The sequence below is a fragment of the Tripterygium wilfordii genome, chromosome 3 (assembly GCF_013401445.1).
Source record: "Tripterygium wilfordii isolate XIE 37 chromosome 3, ASM1340144v1, whole genome shotgun sequence".
In the NCBI taxonomy this organism is placed as follows: domain Eukaryota; kingdom Viridiplantae; phylum Streptophyta; class Magnoliopsida; order Celastrales; family Celastraceae; genus Tripterygium; species Tripterygium wilfordii.
The window spans coordinates 2,653,262-2,672,721 of NC_052234.1; the positions used below are offsets into that span (position 1 = coordinate 2,653,262).

Below are 19,460 nucleotides of genomic sequence, written 5' to 3' on the forward strand. Positions count from 1 at the left end.
CTCTATATAATGCGATACTTGGACGACCGTGGATTCATGCAATGAGGGTTGTACCATCGACTTATCATCAAGTAATACGATTCCCAACAAGAGATGGAATACAAGAAATATATGGGGATCAACATCAAGCAAGGAGTTGCTATGAACAAGCATTGAAAGGAAAAACCAAAGCTTTATAGCAATTACAGCAAGGGCCGATTCTGAGCAATCAAGAAGAACCGGCTAATAAGGAGACAGTAGAAATCATCATTCTTCCTGATTATCCAGACCAGAAGATTCAGATTGGAGCCAACCTAGATCGTCAACTCTGAGAAAATTTGATTCGATTCCTGCAAAATCATAAACACACTTTTGCTTGGACACATGCATATATGATTGGAATTGGTCCGAAAATCATCACTCATCAGTTGCAAGTCGATGATAATTTCCTTCTAGTGAGGCAGAAGAGACGAAGGTTCGCTCCAGAAAGAAATAAAGTCATCAATGAGGAAGTTCGAAAGCTGCTAGATATTGGATTCGTTCGAGAAGTTCAATACCCAGACTAACTTGCAAATGTGGTTGTGGTAAAAAAGAAGAATGGAAAGTGGAGAGTCTGTATCGACTTCACAGATCTGAATAAAGCTTGTCCAAAATATTCTTTTCCACTTCCTCATATCGATGTACTTGTGGATGCAACAGCAGGGCATGAATTACTCAGCTTTATGGATGCATTCGCCAGATATAATCAAATCTTGATGCATCCAGAAGATCAAGAGAAAACTGCATTCATAACCGAACAAGGTATGTATTGTTATAAAGTGATGCCGTTTGGATTGAAGAACGCAGGAGCAACATATCAACGGTTAGTAAATCGCATGTTCGCCAGTCTGCTTGGAAAAACAATGGAAGTATATATATTGATGATATGTTAGTAAAGACTCTGAAGGACGAAGTTCATGTTGAACACCTCAAACAAGCATTTGAAATTCTCGATGCTCATCAGATGAAGTTAAATCCTCTCAAGTGCGTTTCGGAATCAAAGCAGGAAAATTATTGAGATTCATTGTTACACAAAGAGGTATTGAAGCAAATCCTGATCAAATCCATGCGATACTAAATATTCCTTCTCCCACAAAAATACGAGATGTACAATGGCTGGCGGGAAAAATTGCAACACTAAATCGATTCATCTCCAAACCATCTGAAAGATGTCATCATCTATTTATGGCTTTGAAGAAATCAGCTAGCTTCGAATGGACAGAGGAATGCGAGATGACATTAAAGAAATTGAAAGGATATCTAACCAATCCTCCAATTCCCAAAAACCGGTGAGATACTCTATCTTTATTTAGCAGTTTCTGAACTTGCAATTAGTGTAGTACTGCTAAGAGAAGAGAACAACCGGCAGCATCCAGTGTATTATGTCAGTCGAAGTTTGCTAGATGCTGAGACAAGGTATCCTTTAATGGAAAAGCTTGTTTTAGCACTTATCACTGCAGCAAGGAAGCTTCGTCCTTATTTTCAAAGTCATCCTATCACAGTGGTGACAAACTTCCTGATCAAAATGATACTCCATAAACCGAGTTGTCCGGACGATTAACGAAGTGGGCAATTGAATTGACCGAACATGATATCGTGTATCAACCTCTAACAGCAATCAAAGCTCAAATTCTAGCAGACTTCATTGCTGAATTCAGTCCGGGAATAATGGATAATGCTCAGAAAGAATTGCGTCAAAACAAAGAAGACGATGAAGCTATTTGACAATTATTTGTTGATGGTTCGAGTAATGCAAAGGGAAGTGGTTTAGGTATCATCTTAATCTCACCACAAGGAGATCAATTCCCTCAAGCTGTACATTGCGGATTTCACGCTACAAACAATGAAGTAGAATATGAAGCTCTAATTGAGGGATTCAAACTAGCGAAAGAAGCAAAAGTTCAACGTATCCACGTGTCCTCGGATTCCCAATTGATTGTTAACCAATTGAGTGGAGAAAATCAAGCAAAAGATGAGAATGAACTATTATCTAGAGTTAGCACGGCAGCTGCAACTTGAATTCAAAGAATTCCAAATGAATCAAGTTCCAAGAGAAGAAAATCAGCAAGCAGATGCATTGGCGAACCTAGGTTCATCAATCCCGGTACAAACGACACAGAATATCCCATTGATCCATTTGGAATCACCTGCAATAAACAAAAATTCCATGATGGAGCAATCATTTGCTATTACTGAAGACGATGATGATTGCAGAACACCATTCATACAATATCTGCAAGATGATGTATTACCACAAGATAAAAATGAGGCCAAAGCATTACAACGAAAAGCATCACGTTACACAATAGTTAATGGCATTCTTTACAAAAGATCATACCAAGGAGTTTTGCTACGATGTTTATCTCAAGAAGAAGCACAATATGCCTTAGCAGAATTACATGAAGGTGTCTGCGGAAATCATTCAGGTGGCCGAAGCTTAGCCAGTAAAGTCATGCAAACTGGTTATTATTGGCCTATGCTCCGTGGTGATGCAGCGGTATATGAGGCTAGATGTGATAAATGTCAAAGATTTTCACAAATCCCACATCAACCACCAACGGAGCTGGTCCCAATTTCATCGGCATGGCCGTTCACGAGATGGGGAATGGATATCGTCGGAAAGCTTCCTCCAGCATCGGGACAAAGAGTGTTCTTATTGATTTTAACAGACTACTTCACAAAATGGGTGGAAGCTGAAGCTTATAAACAAGTCCGGGACAAAGAAGTTAAAAGCTTCATCTGGAGAAACATCATATGCAGATTTGGAGTCCCTTATGAAATCATTTGTGATAATGGATCTCAATTCATAAGCCATAAACTTCAAGATTTCTGTAATACGTGGAAGATAAAGCTTTGCTTCGCATCACCAAGGCATCCACAATCGAATGGCCAAGCAGAAGCTACAAACAAGACGATAGTCAACACTTTGAAGAAGAGACTAGAAAAAGCAAAGGTAGCCTGGGCAGACGAACTCCCAGGAGTTTTGTGGTCATATCGAACAACAGTGAGAACTTCAACAGGTGAAACTCCATTTTCTTTAACTTATGGAACTGAAGCAGTGCTTCCAGTTGAAGTTGGCCTCCCAATAGCACGATTTGAATAGAAGCAAGATGAGGAGAATAACATCATCCTCACCAAAGAGTTAGATATGCTTGAAGAACGACAAAATATCTCATCTGTTAAAACAGCAGCTTACAAGCATCGGATCGTAAAATATTATAACAAAATATTCAACTCAAGAGCTTTTTATATTGGTGACATCGACAATGGAGCTTACAAGTTGCAAACCAAAGAAGGGAAGATACTTAGCAACACCTGGAATGCGAAACATCTCAGGTTATATCTTTCCTAAAAAAAATAAAATTTATATATATATATATATTCATAAGGATTTGGATGATGAACCACTGAAATGTATATATTTTCTCAATCAAGTTGAATATATACATATATATGCTTAGCATATATAAGTGCCTGACAGACCGCATTACATCACCCCCATTGTTATATACTTGATTATCTCAGGATCTATTAGCATCTTGGATAAAAATATCAAAGTTTGGACGAAGGTTAAAGCGACAAAGATTGCTGTCCTCCAATTTCCCAAAAGCTCATGTATACTTAACCCTTTATTTATTCTAAGATTCTTATTTGCATCATGGTTAAAATCTTAAGCATATAGTTAAAGCTATGAACTTCAATTGATAAGAAACATAAAGGAATGAAGATTGTATTTAAGTCTACAAGGGAAGGTACAAGATTACGAAAATAAAATATGAGCCTAAATATCGTCTTCGGCTTCAGAAGCGAAAGTTTGCGTTGCATCGATGACCTTGAATTCTTCATATTCTTTGATCATTCGATCAACTTCTTCCTTGTTTAAAGTACCAGCTTTGTATTGCATCATTACTTCTCCCAAAGCTTTAATTCTCTCCTTTCCAGCAGCAAGAGCACATTCTCCCTTGTAGAAATCGAAGTCTTCCTTTGATTCTGTCAACTCATCTGATAGCCGATTTGCTTTCTCAATAGAAGCACTTAGCTCAATTTCACAATCTTTCAACTTAGAATCGACTTCTTACAGATCTTTCAATATAATTTCATTTTCTTGAAATTTGACTTTGAGAGCTGAAAGTTCCTCTTCCGTATCTTTCTGCTGCTGCATTATATTGGATAATTGCCTACCCTGATCTGTGAAGTCAGTTTTCAGAGCAACGTGCCTTCTATCCAATTCATCAAATTTATCTTCAGTTTTCTTTAAAGCTTCAGCAGCAGCATTCTTCGTTTTTTCCAATTGAGCTTCGGCCTCCATCCTTAACTTTTTCTCCCACTCTTCGACCTCCAAAATTTTTTTAATATCGGCTTGTAATAATCTGCTGGAAAGACGAAGACTCTTTATTTCTTCACTTAACTTTTCGACTTCTTTATCAATGTAAAGCTGAACTGACAAAGCCTGAAAGAAGAAGACGAAGGTTACTTTTACTTTAACATAGAAATACAAATAAATTGAGTTTTGAAAATACCTAAAAAGCATGAGAAATGCTATAAAGAGAAGCGTCTTCAAGATTCAATTTAGGAGTTGTGAAACCAATGGGATAAGCCAATTTATGCAAATCAGGAAATAATTCAGCAGGTCTCAAATAAAGAGGGACGTTAGGGATCGACATCTCAAAGCTCCTTGCCGAAAGATTAGACGGAAGATCAACACCCGATAATCTCAACTCTTTCTCAAGCAAAGCTCTCAGAGGTGAAACTGGGCAAACATAATTTTTTCCTTCTCTTCTCATAGTCTCCTCTGTCACCTCATCATCAAGAACTTGAATGATGTCATCAGCTTCCTTGCTTAATCCCGCACTTTCATCTACCAAAGAAAGAGACGATAGCCTGGGTTTCTTTTTCCTTATAAGTGTGGAGTCATCATCAATATTGTCCTCAGGAACCTCAGGAGTCTCAGTTACTTCAGCAATTGTTCCTAACTCACTGTGAAGTCCCAAGCTAGATTCATGTTTTCTCTTCGTCCTCTTGTCCTTAGAGCTTCTCTGGACTTTCTTCTTTTCAGCAATCTCCTTAAGAGTCAAAGGAACAATTACTCTTGGAGCCATATGAGATTCTGTCAAAAGTCGAAAAGAAATTGTTAGAAACAAGAAACAAAATCAAAATCATAAATATTTTCTCAACTTACTTTCAAAAAGATACTTTGAGGAGACAAATTTCCAATCTCTTTTAGGATGAGGAATTGTCTTTAAAAATAATTGACAATTCCTCTGAGCTTCCTTAGTGATGGTTATCTTGGGAGATTTCCCTGCCATAAAAAGATAAATATTCATAAAAGAATTAGATGAAGACAAAAGAAAATTTAAATGGATTATACCTTGAATTTTCCAAGAACTAGGGATAACCTCATCATCTCCTAGAAGAGTTTCATTCCTTAGCAAGAAATACCTCTTCTGCAAGTTATGATCACTAGAAGTAGTCCCAGCGATCAAATTTTCCTTATCCTTCTTCAATAGCATGAATCTACCTACATCCTTTTTATTTTCTTGTCAAGAATAGGCAGCAAGAAATTCATGAAGGCCAAAAGAAAGATTGAATTTCACATTTGAAGCTTCTAAAGATAGCAAAATTCGCCAAGAATTAAGCATAAGTTGACAGGGGGCAACTCCAAAAAATCTTAATACAGATTTAACTAAAGGTCCCACAGGAAACTTTAATCAACACCTCAATATTATAGCATATACCACAGTCCACCCTGAAAATTCATAACAGGCTGATTCGCTAAAACTAGGAATTCACATCTCTATTTCCTGTGGAATTTTGAACTCAATTCTAATATTATCTAAATCCTCTTCCGTTAATACAGAAGCAGGATCCTTGTCTACTATAACCTCTTCCTCAAAAACTTTTTGAGTCTTACTTTTTGAACGGGTGGTTGGTAAAAAGCTAACCTTAGATGGACTAATCATCTTTTGACCCGATACTCCTTCAGATTCAGAATAAGATGAAACCCTAAGGCTAGTGGTTTGATCTCCTAACTATTTTTCAGGTATATCACCTTCAGGAAACTCATCTTGAGTATCTATGACAGCCGGACTTTCACTCGAAATGATCGAGGGACCAAAATTAGATTCGTCCCTTTCATTTTCTCTCTCAAACCTATCGATAAATTCTTCAGAGGAACCAAGCCAAGCCATAATCGAAAACTCAAAAAAGAAGAAGTCAAAAAATGTATCGAAAGCCAAATCGTGTTCTGGAAGTTTTAAGATAGTGGGTGGTTACAGTAAACCCATTAAAAAAACCCCCCAAGGGCTAAATAGTAAATTCGAAATTCAAAAGTTAAAACTCCTCGGAAATCGCTCTTCTACGAACTAATCAGAGCCGTTTGATCAAAAGTAACTTCTCGATAAATGGCGAAAACGGCGGCGCTACATTATCACATCTCCTTAAAAGACTAGTTAGAATCGAAACACGATTCAACTTCTAAAAGTTGCGCTCTTTTCCCTATAAATATACTTAAGAAAAACCGAAGAAGTATCACTCCCAAAACAAAAACCTCTACAGTCATGAGTTTCTCCAAGCTTCCTATCAGGCATGAATATCAGAAAATAATGTCCAAACCACCAACCAAGGCAGATGAAGGACCATCTGAAGTGGCAGAAGAACTTCAGCAATTGAAGTTCTACCCCGATGGTTATGTTCCTTACCAACATGTCTCCGATTTGCAAGACTTGGTGATACGTTTGGATAAAGATCTCCATGAAGCAGAGAGAAGGATAATGGAACTTACCCGAGCGTACAAATTGGCAGGAAGGTCACTTTATCGGCTTCGAAATATGTCAGAAAATGCCGCCATGGAGGATGATCCTCAAAAGCTGCGACAAGCTTTACAAAACATCAATCTTTTTATGAAGATTCACATCATAAATATCGATATTTATGAATCTCACATCATAAGCAAATTCAACTGTATCTAAGGCCGCTTCAACCTCTGCCACAGCTTGGGGACTGAGCAATTGGGGTTATGAGATAAACATAAACATGCTCTTATAAAAAAAATTAACCAAAATTGACACTATACAAGTTTGTTCTTTCTAATATGGATCTAAATTCGTGCTGTCAAGCCCACGCGCATAGAAATTTTCACTTGACGATAGAGTAAGTTGGGTCAAGACCTAACGTGCGACCACAAGGATATTACGCTCTTATCAAACTCGATAAAGAGCTGCTCCTCGAATGCCATTTTACTCATGATGCAATAGAATTTAATCTTTTAAAATCCTCCCAAATTGAGAGATTAGTAAATATTGTTTTGGAGGGATTGTAGGTCCATGAGCCTCTTTAGGTCTTTTTATCTCCTGTCACTGTTGGCCAAGCCACAATTGTTTCTAAAAAGAATTTCTTAAATAGAAATCGATGGAAAGTCTCTTTCTTCTATGGCCAATACTGTGGGAACACAAGGAACCGTGCTGTTTTATCTGATCTAAGTTGAAGCTTATTCAAGTAATCTAAGAACAATTTATATTTATAAGGTCAGCTTTCAATCAAGAAACCAAAAGTATACACTCATTAATTAGTACAAACTAGTTGTCCTAGCTAGGATCGCCATCTTCCATTTTTTTTAACGTGGAACCCATTCAACTGCCCATCAAATAATTGATTGGTAAACTCGGGTCACATGGAAGATTCCGCAATTTCCATTCCACTGTCTACCGAATAATTGATTGGCCGACTCTGGACCAAATGGAAGACTCCGCAATTCCCATGGACTAGTTAATACTTGGGTGGAGGCCCAATGTGAGAGCACATGCTGGGCTGAGGGTTCATCTCACAAATTACGATAATAAAAACATACATGAGATTGAAACTCATGACCTCTCGTTCGCGTGAAAAATTAGCACGGTGAAGTTCACCATATCAACCAACAACTCGTTGTTGACCCCAACCTTCCACCTAACAAGTAACACCATACTTCAACGGGGCCCACCACCCACTTGAACTTCAATGATCTAAGACACAGATGATTAAATTGCATCAAAACAATTGACACACACCTTATAGTTCATACCTTTCTTCAGAGAAGTGATGTGTAAACACCTTCACCAGCAAAAAAGTCACCAAACCTAACCTTGTTTGTAAATTGTATTCATAGCGTGGAACTCAATATTTCCACATATTCCAAACCCCTCTTGATTTTTCATATCATGCGATCTACACCCTTCAACTTTTTTATTCAAAACAAGAACCCTAAACCAAGATCATCATCATCATCTCGTACCAGCACCCATGATTTGGACATAATAAAAGCAGCTGCGTGGGCGTGGTACCAACATGGTTCTGGCTCTGAAGGTAAGATTACGAGAGAGTCTGATGTTTTCAGGCCTCATCGACCTCCCCGGCCGTCGCGGTACCAGCTAGAGGCGATGAGAATATCTCATACACTCTCACAATCACCAACCCCAAGTCCAATCCACACCCCCAACAATTCTCTTCTTGATAATTTTGAAATTGAGAGCATCTCCAAGGAACTAGATTTTCTTATGGAGTCTAGAAAATTTGATGATGGTGGTTCTTATGAAAAGAAGAAGAAGAACAAGAACCAGAAGCCAAAATTTAAAGGGTTTTGGCCGAGGCATGTGGTGACGTGTGGTGCCAAGGAAGACATGGTGGATACGACGGCGTATCGGAGCAGTCGGCAGCCGGCAAGGTTGGTGCCGGTGATGAGACTGGTTACCTCTAAGCCACGGACCAACCATGACTTGAAAACTTAGCAGTTTTGGAGCCTACTTATTATATACTGTAACTGTCACCAAAAAAATGTATTTATGAGTGTTGCATTATGACACATTCAAGTCAAATAAAATACGTATATAGTATTTGTTTTCCCTTTCATTTTCTTTTTTCCTTTCTAGATTTTAATTGAATTTCGTATTGGTATAAATGGTGAAGTAATTAAGGGGCTAATACATAAGATTTCCTTCCTTTCAAGATTATTTATTGTACATAATGTGGATAGAAAATAGTGCAATAAGCTTCATTTGTTGTTTTCAACTTTGTAGACTTTGTTATGTCGTGTATATATGTACATTTCAACAAATTCTATTATGTGGTTCTATTATGCAACACCTCATGTGAAGGTTGATGTTCAATAGATTTGTCCATATCTCATAGCAAAGGAATGTGTACCCTGCCTTGCACCTTCAATCAGAATCAAAGTCAATTTTTGTGGGCACCTGCTTCAAGGACTATCCATGGTGCCCGATAACACATGGCAATCAAATGTAATGATATGTCCGGAATTGCTACGACTTTTTTTCGTGAGTATTTGTTTTGTTTGGATTCAATTCTTGATTTTTTTTAAAAAAAAGATATGTTTATATTGGAATCGAACATTGAGCACACACATGTATAACTCAATCGATTGCCAACCAAGCCACCTCTTATTATTATGAATTCTTGATGTTAAAAGAGTTGTGAAATATATCCTAGTTTGCACGCAAACTTATGTGTTGGGCTTATTGGGTCGCCTACTTTGTGTTGGGCTTATTAGGTCTCCCAAAATAGGCTTGATCCATTTTAAGATTAGTCGCACTTTATTGTACGAGTTAGACCTGTCAATGGTTTGGGTTGCACTTCTTCGTAAGAGTTAGGCCTATCAATGGATGGGTCTACATTCGGCCCAATCAAGATCTGAACTTGTTTAGCCTAATTTTTAGAATTGTGTTTCGATTAAGATCCCGAACCCAATGACATGAGTCTTAATAATTTTGGACATGGTATGCCTACACTCGATCCGTTAAGAATCCAATTCCATACAAATTTTAGAACAAACAGGCAATATGTATTGCATTGCAACAATACATGTGATATATGATCGAAAATGATAAACGTACATATAGTGATTGTCCATACACAGCCATAATCTAGGTGGCATGCCTAGTTACCATGCTTACATGACAAATGAAGTAAAAAAATAACATTTCTCTCTGATTATATTTTGCTAAGCCACAATACCCTTCCCTCTCCCCCTCTCCCCCTCCTCGTCTCTCTCTCTCTCTTTATTCTCTCTCAGACAGGTAAGGTGACGATGGATCTATGAGTTGGTTCCTCCATTGGTGCATTAAAGAAGAAACTGATCCAATGGTTTGGTCTCAGAGCTAAGGGATTTAATTGTCTTCGACAAGATGTTTCTTATATCTCTCAAGGTCATTCCTGATTAGGTCTCCCTTGCGATACATATGTCTAGTGACTCTTTGTGCTGCATTGTTCTTGACATGATTTGCTGGTTGCTAGTTGTAGTTGCCTGAACCTACAATTATTGACAAGTCAACTTTTGATGACGAAGGGTCGTCTACAATATTGGAATTCTGCAACACTTCAAAGAACAAAGTCATTAGAAGCTCTTAAACTGAAATGGAGGTGTCGATCGAAGAGAATCTGACGATCAAGTCAATATAGGGAGTGAAGAATGTGACAGTGGATGAAACTGGCAAGGGAATGTGTTTGGACCATAGTTTTTAAACTCGACCCGTGCATCGAACGGTCAAGGCTGAAGGGTCAAGGGTTTCGAGGTTCAACCGTTATGATGGAGGTTGAATCGCGGATTTTTAATAAATAATAATATTTATAGTTTAATAGTTATATACTATATAGCAAGTTAGAGGATGAATATAATATAATATATTTATAAAATAATAATAATTAGAACTAGATAAACGAATGATTAATTCTTAAAAAGTAATTTTATATATATAATGATTACAATAATAACATAAATATAAAATATTTATATACATTTAAATAAATGGTGAAAAAGAAAGAGGGAAATAAAATCAAATAACAAAAGAAAAAGTAGATGTTAGAGTGAGACCCATGAACTACTATTAGTTGAGAAGAAGTCAAAACACCTTTGAACGCAATTCCACATCGGTAAGATTAGAAGATTGGTTTCACAACTCCATTATAAAAGCAATAGTAGAGAAGCAGGAAAGTTACTATTAACGAAACCATAAAGTAGCGGCCCACCAGACTGTGTGGGCCTCACGAGGTAAAACCCAAGGGGTTTACTATCCATGTGGTTTTTCACTGAACTCGTCAATTCAAGGTTTGACAAGGGTCAATACACAAACGATTTTTTACATACGAAAATCCGCGAAGGCCGCTAGTACACAGGTTTCACAGTCAAACCAACAGGCCAGTCCGGTTTAAAAACTATGGTTTGGGTAGAGTATTTTTGGTAGAGAGTTTGGGTAGAGTGTTTATGTAAAGTGTTAGACTTATTTGTGCATGCCTTTCTTTATAATAGGGAAATGCTATTTATAGGATCATAGGTCAAGTCAATATGGGGAGTGAAGAATGTGACCGTGGATGAAAACTGGCAAGGGAATGTATGTGGACTGAGTATTTTTGGTAGAGAGTTTGGGTAGAGTGTTTATGTAAAGTGTTAGGCTTATTTGTGCATGCCTTTTCTTATGATAGTGTTTTAAACCTTGGATCTCTTAGACAATTGATTGACAAAGGTAATACCTGAAAAGTTGTGTACCAAGATCTATAAAGCAATGAAGAGATAGATTCAGCTAGGTTCCTAGAAGAAGTATATACCTACCACATTCATGAGGAGATGGATGGAAAGTATCCTTATGAAAAATGTGTATGCATGATTTAACTGATAATATGAAAGAAAAGTAATAGTACTAAACGATATCCTACCTTCCCAGTGGGGGTCATGATACAGTTTTCATGTCATTCACATTTTGGAAACCATTTTGTAATTGGTCCATAAGTTGGAACAAGCCACAAGTCGAAATGGTACCTGGTAGTTGTAGTTTGACACAACATCTACACAGTTGCATGCTGGTGTGACATGAATTGTAGGCAGTTTTGTTAGTCTATGATATCTATTATAGGCGGATGTCAGTTTGCATGTTGATGTGACATTTGTTGTGGGTAGCATGAGCAACAAAAGCTTTTATCAAGTCTGATGGATGTCAGTGATGTGAATTCATATGGCACACCCTTCGTCCATATCGCTTAGGTGTAGGCATGTGAAGTGCTTTATATAGGCAAGTCCTTCTTTAACTAGCATAACGTATTTTAAAGTGGTTATTGGGTTGTGATGGCCTAAGACCTACAATATCATGGTGGTTGGCTAAACTTTTCATCATTTGGTATCGGAGTAGGCACAAGCCCACGTGGTGATAGTAGGGTCACACATGACGTGTGTTTGTGAAGGGGGAGGGAATTGTTGTGAATTCATGTGACAAACCCTTTGTCCCACATCGCATAGGTATAGGCTTGTAAAGTGTTTTGTATGAGAAAATCCTTCCTTAACTACCATGACGCATTTTAAAGTGGTTCTTGGACTGTGATGGCCCAAGACCTATAATATCATACTAGTGGAGAAGTTATGTGTGGCCCCACTATCACCACATGAGCATGTGTCTGCTCCAATATCAAATGATGAAAAGCCTACCATCATGTGGGCAGCGGAGATCTAATGTTCTACTTTGCTTGGAGAAGTTGCAAATTGCGAGATTTACAAATACAATGAGAACAAACCAACTCTAGATGCTATTTGGTTGTCTCATAAAAACCAAATGTGTATGTACAAAAAGAAAGTTTGTTTACACCAAAAATACATTGATTATTATTTCTGTTGCTTCTCACTTTCTCTCTCTCTTCACCATCTTCTCTTATTTTTTATTTTCATAAACCCATAAACATGGAACTCTCTTGGAGTCTTAACTCTTCAATGCACTCACCAACACTCTGTAACACCCGAAAAATTTACCAAGTATGTTAATGAATATTGTACGCTTATGGGTTATTGTAGTTGTCCACGTTTAATATTTCTTTTAAGAGAAATAACAACTTTCTCTAACTAGTGCCATATAAATGAGTAAGAAAATGTAGGTTGAAATTATGAGTAGCAAAACTAATCAAGTATTTGTATAGGTTAAATTAAGAAATGCATGTTAGACCATAAAGCATGGGATATATATATATATATATATATATATACACACACACACACAAACATTTAGGAATACGTAAATAAATGGGAAATCTTTGATGATTTGCCGAGCGTATTGAAAGAGTGAGAGTGTGAAATGATTATTGTGCATGAAAAGAGACACTTGTCTAGCAAGGAATAAAATGAGGTGTTAAGGTTTAAAAAATAATAAATAAATATTATGGCAAGAGAAGGACACTTGTCAAGCAAAGGGAAATTTGAGGAGTCAAAGTTGATATATATGAGAGTTATAAGTCTTAGCTATATAAAGAGAGAAGAGTTTGTAAAGTGAAGAAAAGTTATTCGGCAAAAGAATTAAACCGAGAGAAAGAGGAAGCTAAACCGAGAGAGAGTGAGTATAAGTTAAACTGAGAGAAAGAGGGAGTGTATAAGCCGCAGAAATAAGAAGAATTTGAAATCAAAAAAGAATTAACATCAGGCAAGATTTGTGTAATATTATTTTAAGTGAAATGAAATTTTTTGTAGAAATTCCTCTAATGAATAGGGAGCGATTTCTTACTAGGAAATAATGTATATAATATGCCATGTATGTGAAACTAAAATATATATTTGGTTAGGAATCGAGGATGTTGGACCAAATCTCGTGTACAATAAGAAGAAAGAAAAAGCATTCGCCGAAAATTGAGATAATCAACAAAGGTGAGGGTTGCCATTGCTGATACATTTGAAAATGATTTTGACGTGATATACAATTTATTTGATGGCTTATTTGATAAAATAAATATCAATGCGTTTAAATTCAAAATTATGGTTGTTATAAATTTTGGAAACTACTATGTGCGATTCACGGAAATATCTTGGAAAATGATTATGTGATGATTGAGAAATTCTTATGAATTTTTTTGGGAAAAGAAATTCTATTTGAGATGACGCAATTTGATATAAATGGTCATATGATTTCAAACTCCCTGTGTTGAATTCCTTGAATATGTGAAAATGGAATAATATGATTATTTTGTTTGCCTGTGCACATGGCCAGCCCAACCTTAGCCCGGTTATGGTTTTTGATAACTAGTCCCAGGTGCGACTAGAGTGATTGGTCGGAGTAATTTTACTCTCACACTACGTAATTAAATTATTCCACGATCTTTTCAATGGGAAAGCATATCAGTAGGTACCCCACATATTAACCGGATTGACGAATCTAGGTAAAATCGTAAAGTGGGCATTATGAAATGCATTGAATGGATTTATATTTTGGAACGTCGGACAGGGATGATTCGTGTTGAAATATAAGTTCTATGAATTTATATTTATTGCCTTCAAAGAGATTTGAACTCCGGGTTGTGAAATTGTTTACATTTTATAAGAATTGTTTATTTTCATATTTGATAACGATTGCTCAAATAACTTTTGATAAATGTTGAGATTGCTTCTGTTTGGTTATGTTTAGCTTGGCTAACCCTTCTACATGCTTTCCATACATGTAGATTAACAGGAGCTAAGTTGAGGAGGAACCAGGCTAAATAAAGATCGAGATAGTGTAATAGAGCTAGAGTTATGTAAATATTTACATAGAATCTTGTATCAAGTACTTAAGTATATATTTGGCTATTTCGAAATTGTGGATTATGTTATAATATAAAATACTTTGATGTATTGAAGTTAGATAATGATATTCCGATAATATGGGCTTACGGTACGCTATCCTCATGAACCCAGGTAACTGGGAACGTACGAATAGTTTCATGCCGTGTAATTACCCCTGGTGAAGGTTATGGGGTGTTACATTTAATGGTATCGGAGCACCTAGGTTTGAATCTTAGCTTAAGCAAGGACTAAAGTCTAGTTATGGAGGATAGTAAGATGGAAACAAATAGATTTTATGTACATTAAAAAATAATTTGTGAGTAGAAATTTTTGCAAAAATATGACTATATGTGGTGTCTATGATGTAGTACTAATATTTAAAAACCTTTTTATGTTGTAAATGAACTCAGACGGAAAGATCATTTGCATTTCTAAGGTGAGAATGTTAGAGGAGCTGATTAAAGGACTAGGGTAAGGGATTCCCAGGATATTTGACTGTGGTGGAGGAAGGCTTTGCTATCATGATTCTTCGGGTATAGATACCCGTAGGAACTTCTGAGAATCTTGAAAGCTAGCTGAAAGTTCGTATCAAACAGATGGAAAGTGTTGATTTAACCATGGAAATGTTAGCTGAGAGGATGATTCATAAAATCTATGAGTATGTAAATTATCTTGTGGGTGACTACAATCTGGATGAGGTGATGGTGCTTAGAGGGATGAAAAAGACTTGGTGGAGACAATTTAAGAATCTTGAAGATGAAGTAGAGAAGTTGATGAAGGATCAGAAAAAATGGCTAAGGGTTTGGAGGACGCTACAAGACAAAGGAACGAGACTGAACTCAAGTGGCTGACCGGTGAGAATGAGAATTATGAGTTACATGGGAAGGTTGCATAATTAGAAAGTAGGTGGAATGCTCACCTTGCTGGTGAAAGTGAAATTGAGATCGATTCTAGTGAGGAAGAAGATCCAGTCTTGGGGGAGTAGAAGTGGACTTTTGTTTTATCTTGGTGACTAATATTATGAATAAGTAATAGGCTAGTATCGGATGTAGTATCTTAAATTGTATCCATGTTTTGATGTGTCTTTTTACCCACATCGGTGGGATGGATTGGCTTAGTATTTTGTGTAAATACAAGTTTGGTTACAACAAACTTATGGAATGTTATTATGTGCAATGTTATTATATATTAAGTGACCAGTATTTCTATATCTATTTTGAACGGTGATAATACAAGGTTACTAATGAAATGATTGATGAAGACTGTTTCAAAGTTGAACAAGTCAAGCCAACTAAGCATTTCGTCCTTAATTTTAGGAATCTTCCCAAGTTTAAAAAATCACAAAACTACTTACTACTAAAGTGGTGTTAGTTGCTATTTTTATACTTTAAGTTGTTAAGATCATGCCAGTTATGTAAGCCTATAAAAGGCAACTTGCTTTCCATTAATAAGTATGAATAAAATCCATAAGTTGAGGTTGATATATTGTTCTTTAACGATTCTATTTGCTTCTAATCAACTAAAAGCAAGACTTTTCTCCGACAATTTTGGTATCGGAGTGAGGACATCATTTACGCAATTTCACTAATCTCAATCAGAGCTGTAGCAGCAATCTTGCAGCCAGTCAAAGCAACGCAGCATCCAAACCGTTGATGACAGCAAAATTCTCAAATGGCAAGCAATGGAACGTCATCCTCTTCACAACCACTCATACCAATTTTCAATGGTGAAAAGTATGAGTTCTGGAGTATCAAAATGAAGACATTGTTCAGGTCTCCAGAGTTATGGGACATGGTCGAACACGGCTTTGCCGAAGTAAAGGAACCTAATGTAGAAGAAGAAGAAAAACTGAAAGTAGCAAGAAAAAAGGGACGCTAAGGCTTTGTTCTTTATTCAACAAGCAATGCATGATTCCATCTTTTCAAGAATTGTAGCAGCAAACACCTCCAAGGAAGCATGGAGCATATTGAAGAAAGAATTTCAAGGCTCAAACAAAGTAGTCACTAGAGGTCATCATTTCGTCCGTGGGTCAAAACCCGGCCGACACCTTGGGCGGGCTTGGGCTACATTTTTGGGGCTGGGCCCGACACCTCTGGCCAATTTTGGCCCGGCCCAAACCTGAGCCCAACTAAAACCCGACTAGACAACATACATTATTTATATATATATATATATATATATATATATATATATATATATATTATTGCAATGTATGTGTGTGTATATATACATAATGCATATATATTACACATATGCATATATAAAATACATTTTCCTAAAAAAACACATATATAAATATTATATAATTAAAAACTCGGGCTCGGCCAGACGCATGGGCCTAAGGCTCGAGCCTTAAGGGCCCGGGCTGGGCTTAGGCCTCATTTTGAGAGTTAAGCCCGACCCGAAGCCCGATTTTCAAAATAGGGCCCAGGCTTGGGCCAGGCCTGAGCCTCATATTTCTGGGCCGACCTAGCCCGGCCGGATGCCGAGCCCTAGTAGTCACTGTTAAACTTCAAACTTATAGAAGAGAATTTGAAAACTTGCTTATGAAGAGCAATGAAATTGTCCAAGATTATCTGTCTAGAGTTTCAACTCTTGTCAATCAAGTGAAGTCCTATGGTGAGCAAATTTCTGATGGAATTGTTGTAGCAAAGGTTTTGGGAAGTTTAACTCCAAAATTTGAGCATGTAGTTGTAGCAATAGAAGAAGCTCATGATCTGTCTACTTATTCCTTTGATGAACTAATGAGTTCCTTGCAAGCTTATGAAGAAAGACTGCAGAGACCAATAGAAAGGAGTAATGAAAAAGCATTTCATGCCAAGCAAGAAAGTTCAGCTACTGCGGGAAGAGGAAGGGGCAATTTCCATGGAAGAGGTTGAGGAAGAAACCAAGGAAGAGGACGAGGAAGAGTAGGGGATGTTAGACAAAATAAAGTAACAATTCAATGTTACTATTGTGGCAAGTTTGGTCATAGGGAAGCACATTGTTGGAACAAGCGAATAGATGAAAACAACCAAGCAAATTTTGCAAAAAATGAAGAAGAAGAAGAAGAAAGCATGCCTTTCATGGCCTATCTTGATGACTCTTCAAATAATTCTGAAGATGTTTGGTATCTTGACAGTGGATGCTCTAACCACATGTTAGGAACCAAATCATTATTCAGAAACTTGGATGAGTCACGAAAGTCAGAAGTACGATTGGGAGATAACAAGAAAATTCATGTCGATGGGAGAGGAACAATTGCCATCAAGATCAACCATGGTAAAGTAAAATTATTGCATGATGTAATGTTTTTTCCAAGTCTATCTCACAACTTTCTTAGCATTGGGCGGCTTATGAGCAATGGTTATTCAATATTATTTGAAAATGGTTTTTGCACAATCAAAGACAGCAAAACTGGTCACCTAGTTGTTGCTGTTCTAATGGCTTCAAACAAAATATTTCCTTTGGAAGTCTCAGCTATGGAAGAGTATGCAATGCCTGCTAAGGAGAAGGATGAAGCTCAACTATGGCATTTGCTGTATGGTCATCTCAAGATTAAAGGTTTAAAGGTGCTAAAACAGAAGGAGATGGTCGAAGACCTACCACAACAACTAGATGATCTCAGTTTCTGTGAAGGGTGCGTTTATGGAAAGCAAAGTAAAAATTCTTTTCCAATTGGAAAGTCATAAAGAGCCTCTAGTCCCCTTGAATTGGTACATACAGATCTTTGTGGACCAATGCAAACTGAATCTTTTGGAGGCAGTAAGTATTTTTTCTTGCTTATTGACGATTTTAGCATAATGAGCTTGATTTTCTTTCTCAACTTCAAGTCTAAAACATTTGAACTATTCAAGAAATTCAAGGCTGCAGTGGAGAAGCAAAGTGGAGCAAACATCAAGACTCTAAGAACATATAGAGGTGGTGAGTTTCTCTCAACTTCATTTGATATATTTTGTGAAGAACATGGCATTCACAAGGAACTCACGGCTCCACACATGCCTGAGCGAAATGGAGTTGTTCAACGAAAAAATAGAACCGTGGTTGAAATGGCAAGAAACATGTTGAAAGCAAAAGGTCTTTCCAATCAATTTTGGGCTAAAGTTGTAGCAACAGCAGTTTACATCATCAATTTGTCTCCAACTAAAGCAGTGATGAACCAAACTCCATATGAAGCATGGAAAGGAAGGAGACCCAATGTAAGTCATCTAAGAGTTTTTGGATGTGTAGCTTATGCTTTGATTAAGTCTCATTCTCAAAAATTTGACAAGAAAGCTGAAAATATATTTTTGTTGGCTATTGCTCACGATCCAAAGCATATAAGTTGTATGATCCAATTAGGAAGAAAATAATCATCAGCACGGACATCATATTTGATGAAAATAGAAGTTGGAAAGACAAACAGCAGCAAACTTAGCTGCTGAAGTTCCATATGCAGACTCAATTCCAGTTCTTGCACAAACGCCCTTATCCACCTTAGGATGTAGCAGCCAAATTAAATAGACTTAACCGGGACTGATCAATCTTCATCCAACAACTTTAGTCCACGATCAAGAACTGATCAAGCCTCATCCAGCAATTCTAGTACACCGCCAAGAAAGTTAAAGTCTCTAAATGAGATTTATGAATCTTGCACTTTTGCTCTCTTTGTTTTAGATCCTATTTTCTTTGAAGAAGCTGTAAAAGACGAAAATTGGTGCAAGGTAATGGAGGAGGAAATGCTATCAATCCAGAAAAATGAAACATGGAAGCTGGTTGATCTTCCTAAAGGAAAGAATGTGATTGGGCTAAAGTGGGTATATAGAACCAAGTATCATGCAGATGGAAGTATTATCAAGTTTATTGCAAGGCTAGTTGCAAAAGGATACTCACAAAGGCAAGGGATTTATTTTGAAGAAACTTTTTCTCC

General features: G+C 37.1%; 3 protein-coding genes across 3 annotated transcripts; all 3 read left to right on the top strand.

The window, feature by feature from the left end:
- Window positions 1–2,188: 2,188 nt before the first annotated feature.
- Window positions 2,189–3,692, top strand: LOC119995499. Its single transcript, XM_038842020.1, has 3 exons — window positions 2,189–2,632; window positions 2,864–3,038; window positions 3,544–3,692. The coding sequence occupies exons 1-3, from the start codon at window positions 2,189–2,191 to the stop codon at window positions 3,690–3,692; spliced, it is 768 nt and encodes a 255-aa protein (XP_038697948.1).
- A 3,897-nt stretch (window positions 3,693–7,589) lies between these two features.
- On the top strand, window positions 7,590–8,901 carry LOC119995447. Its single transcript, XM_038841957.1, has one exon. It carries the CDS (start codon window positions 8,214–8,216, stop codon window positions 8,778–8,780), a length of 567 nt encoding a protein of 188 aa, XP_038697885.1. The 5' UTR covers window positions 7,590–8,213; the 3' UTR covers window positions 8,781–8,901.
- Window positions 8,902–16,243: 7,342 nt separating this feature from the next.
- On the top strand, window positions 16,244–17,451 carry LOC119995500. The gene is made up of 2 exons (XM_038842021.1): window positions 16,244–16,426; window positions 17,125–17,451. The coding sequence occupies exons 1-2, from the start codon at window positions 16,244–16,246 to the stop codon at window positions 17,449–17,451; spliced, it is 510 nt and encodes a 169-aa protein (XP_038697949.1).
- Window positions 17,452–19,460: the final 2,009 nt, after the last annotated feature.

What these genes read in the sequence shown, in the direction of transcription:
- LOC119995499 (XM_038842020.1), top strand. Translation starts at nt 2,189, where the DNA reads ATGGAGCAATCATTTGCTATTACTGAAGACGATGATGATTGCAGAACA. An exon ending in CGAGATGGGGAATGGATATC is followed by an intron (nt 2,633 to 2,863) that starts GTCGGAAAGCTT and finishes AATACGTGGAAG; the next exon opens with ATAAAGCTTTGCTTCGCATC. An exon ending in AACAGTGAGAACTTCAACAG is followed by an intron (nt 3,039 to 3,543) that starts GTGAAACTCCAT and finishes TGATTATCTCAG; the next exon opens with GATCTATTAGCATCTTGGAT.
- LOC119995500 (XM_038842021.1), top strand. Translation starts at nt 16,244, where the DNA reads ATGGCAAGCAATGGAACGTCATCCTCTTCACAACCACTCATACCAATT. An exon ending in AAGAAGAAGAAAAACTGAAA is followed by an intron (nt 16,427 to 17,124) that starts GTAGCAAGAAAA and finishes TTGCTTATGAAG; the next exon opens with AGCAATGAAATTGTCCAAGA.
- LOC119995447 (XM_038841957.1), top strand. Translation starts at nt 8,214, where the DNA reads ATGCGATCTACACCCTTCAACTTTTTTATTCAAAACAAGAACCCTAAA.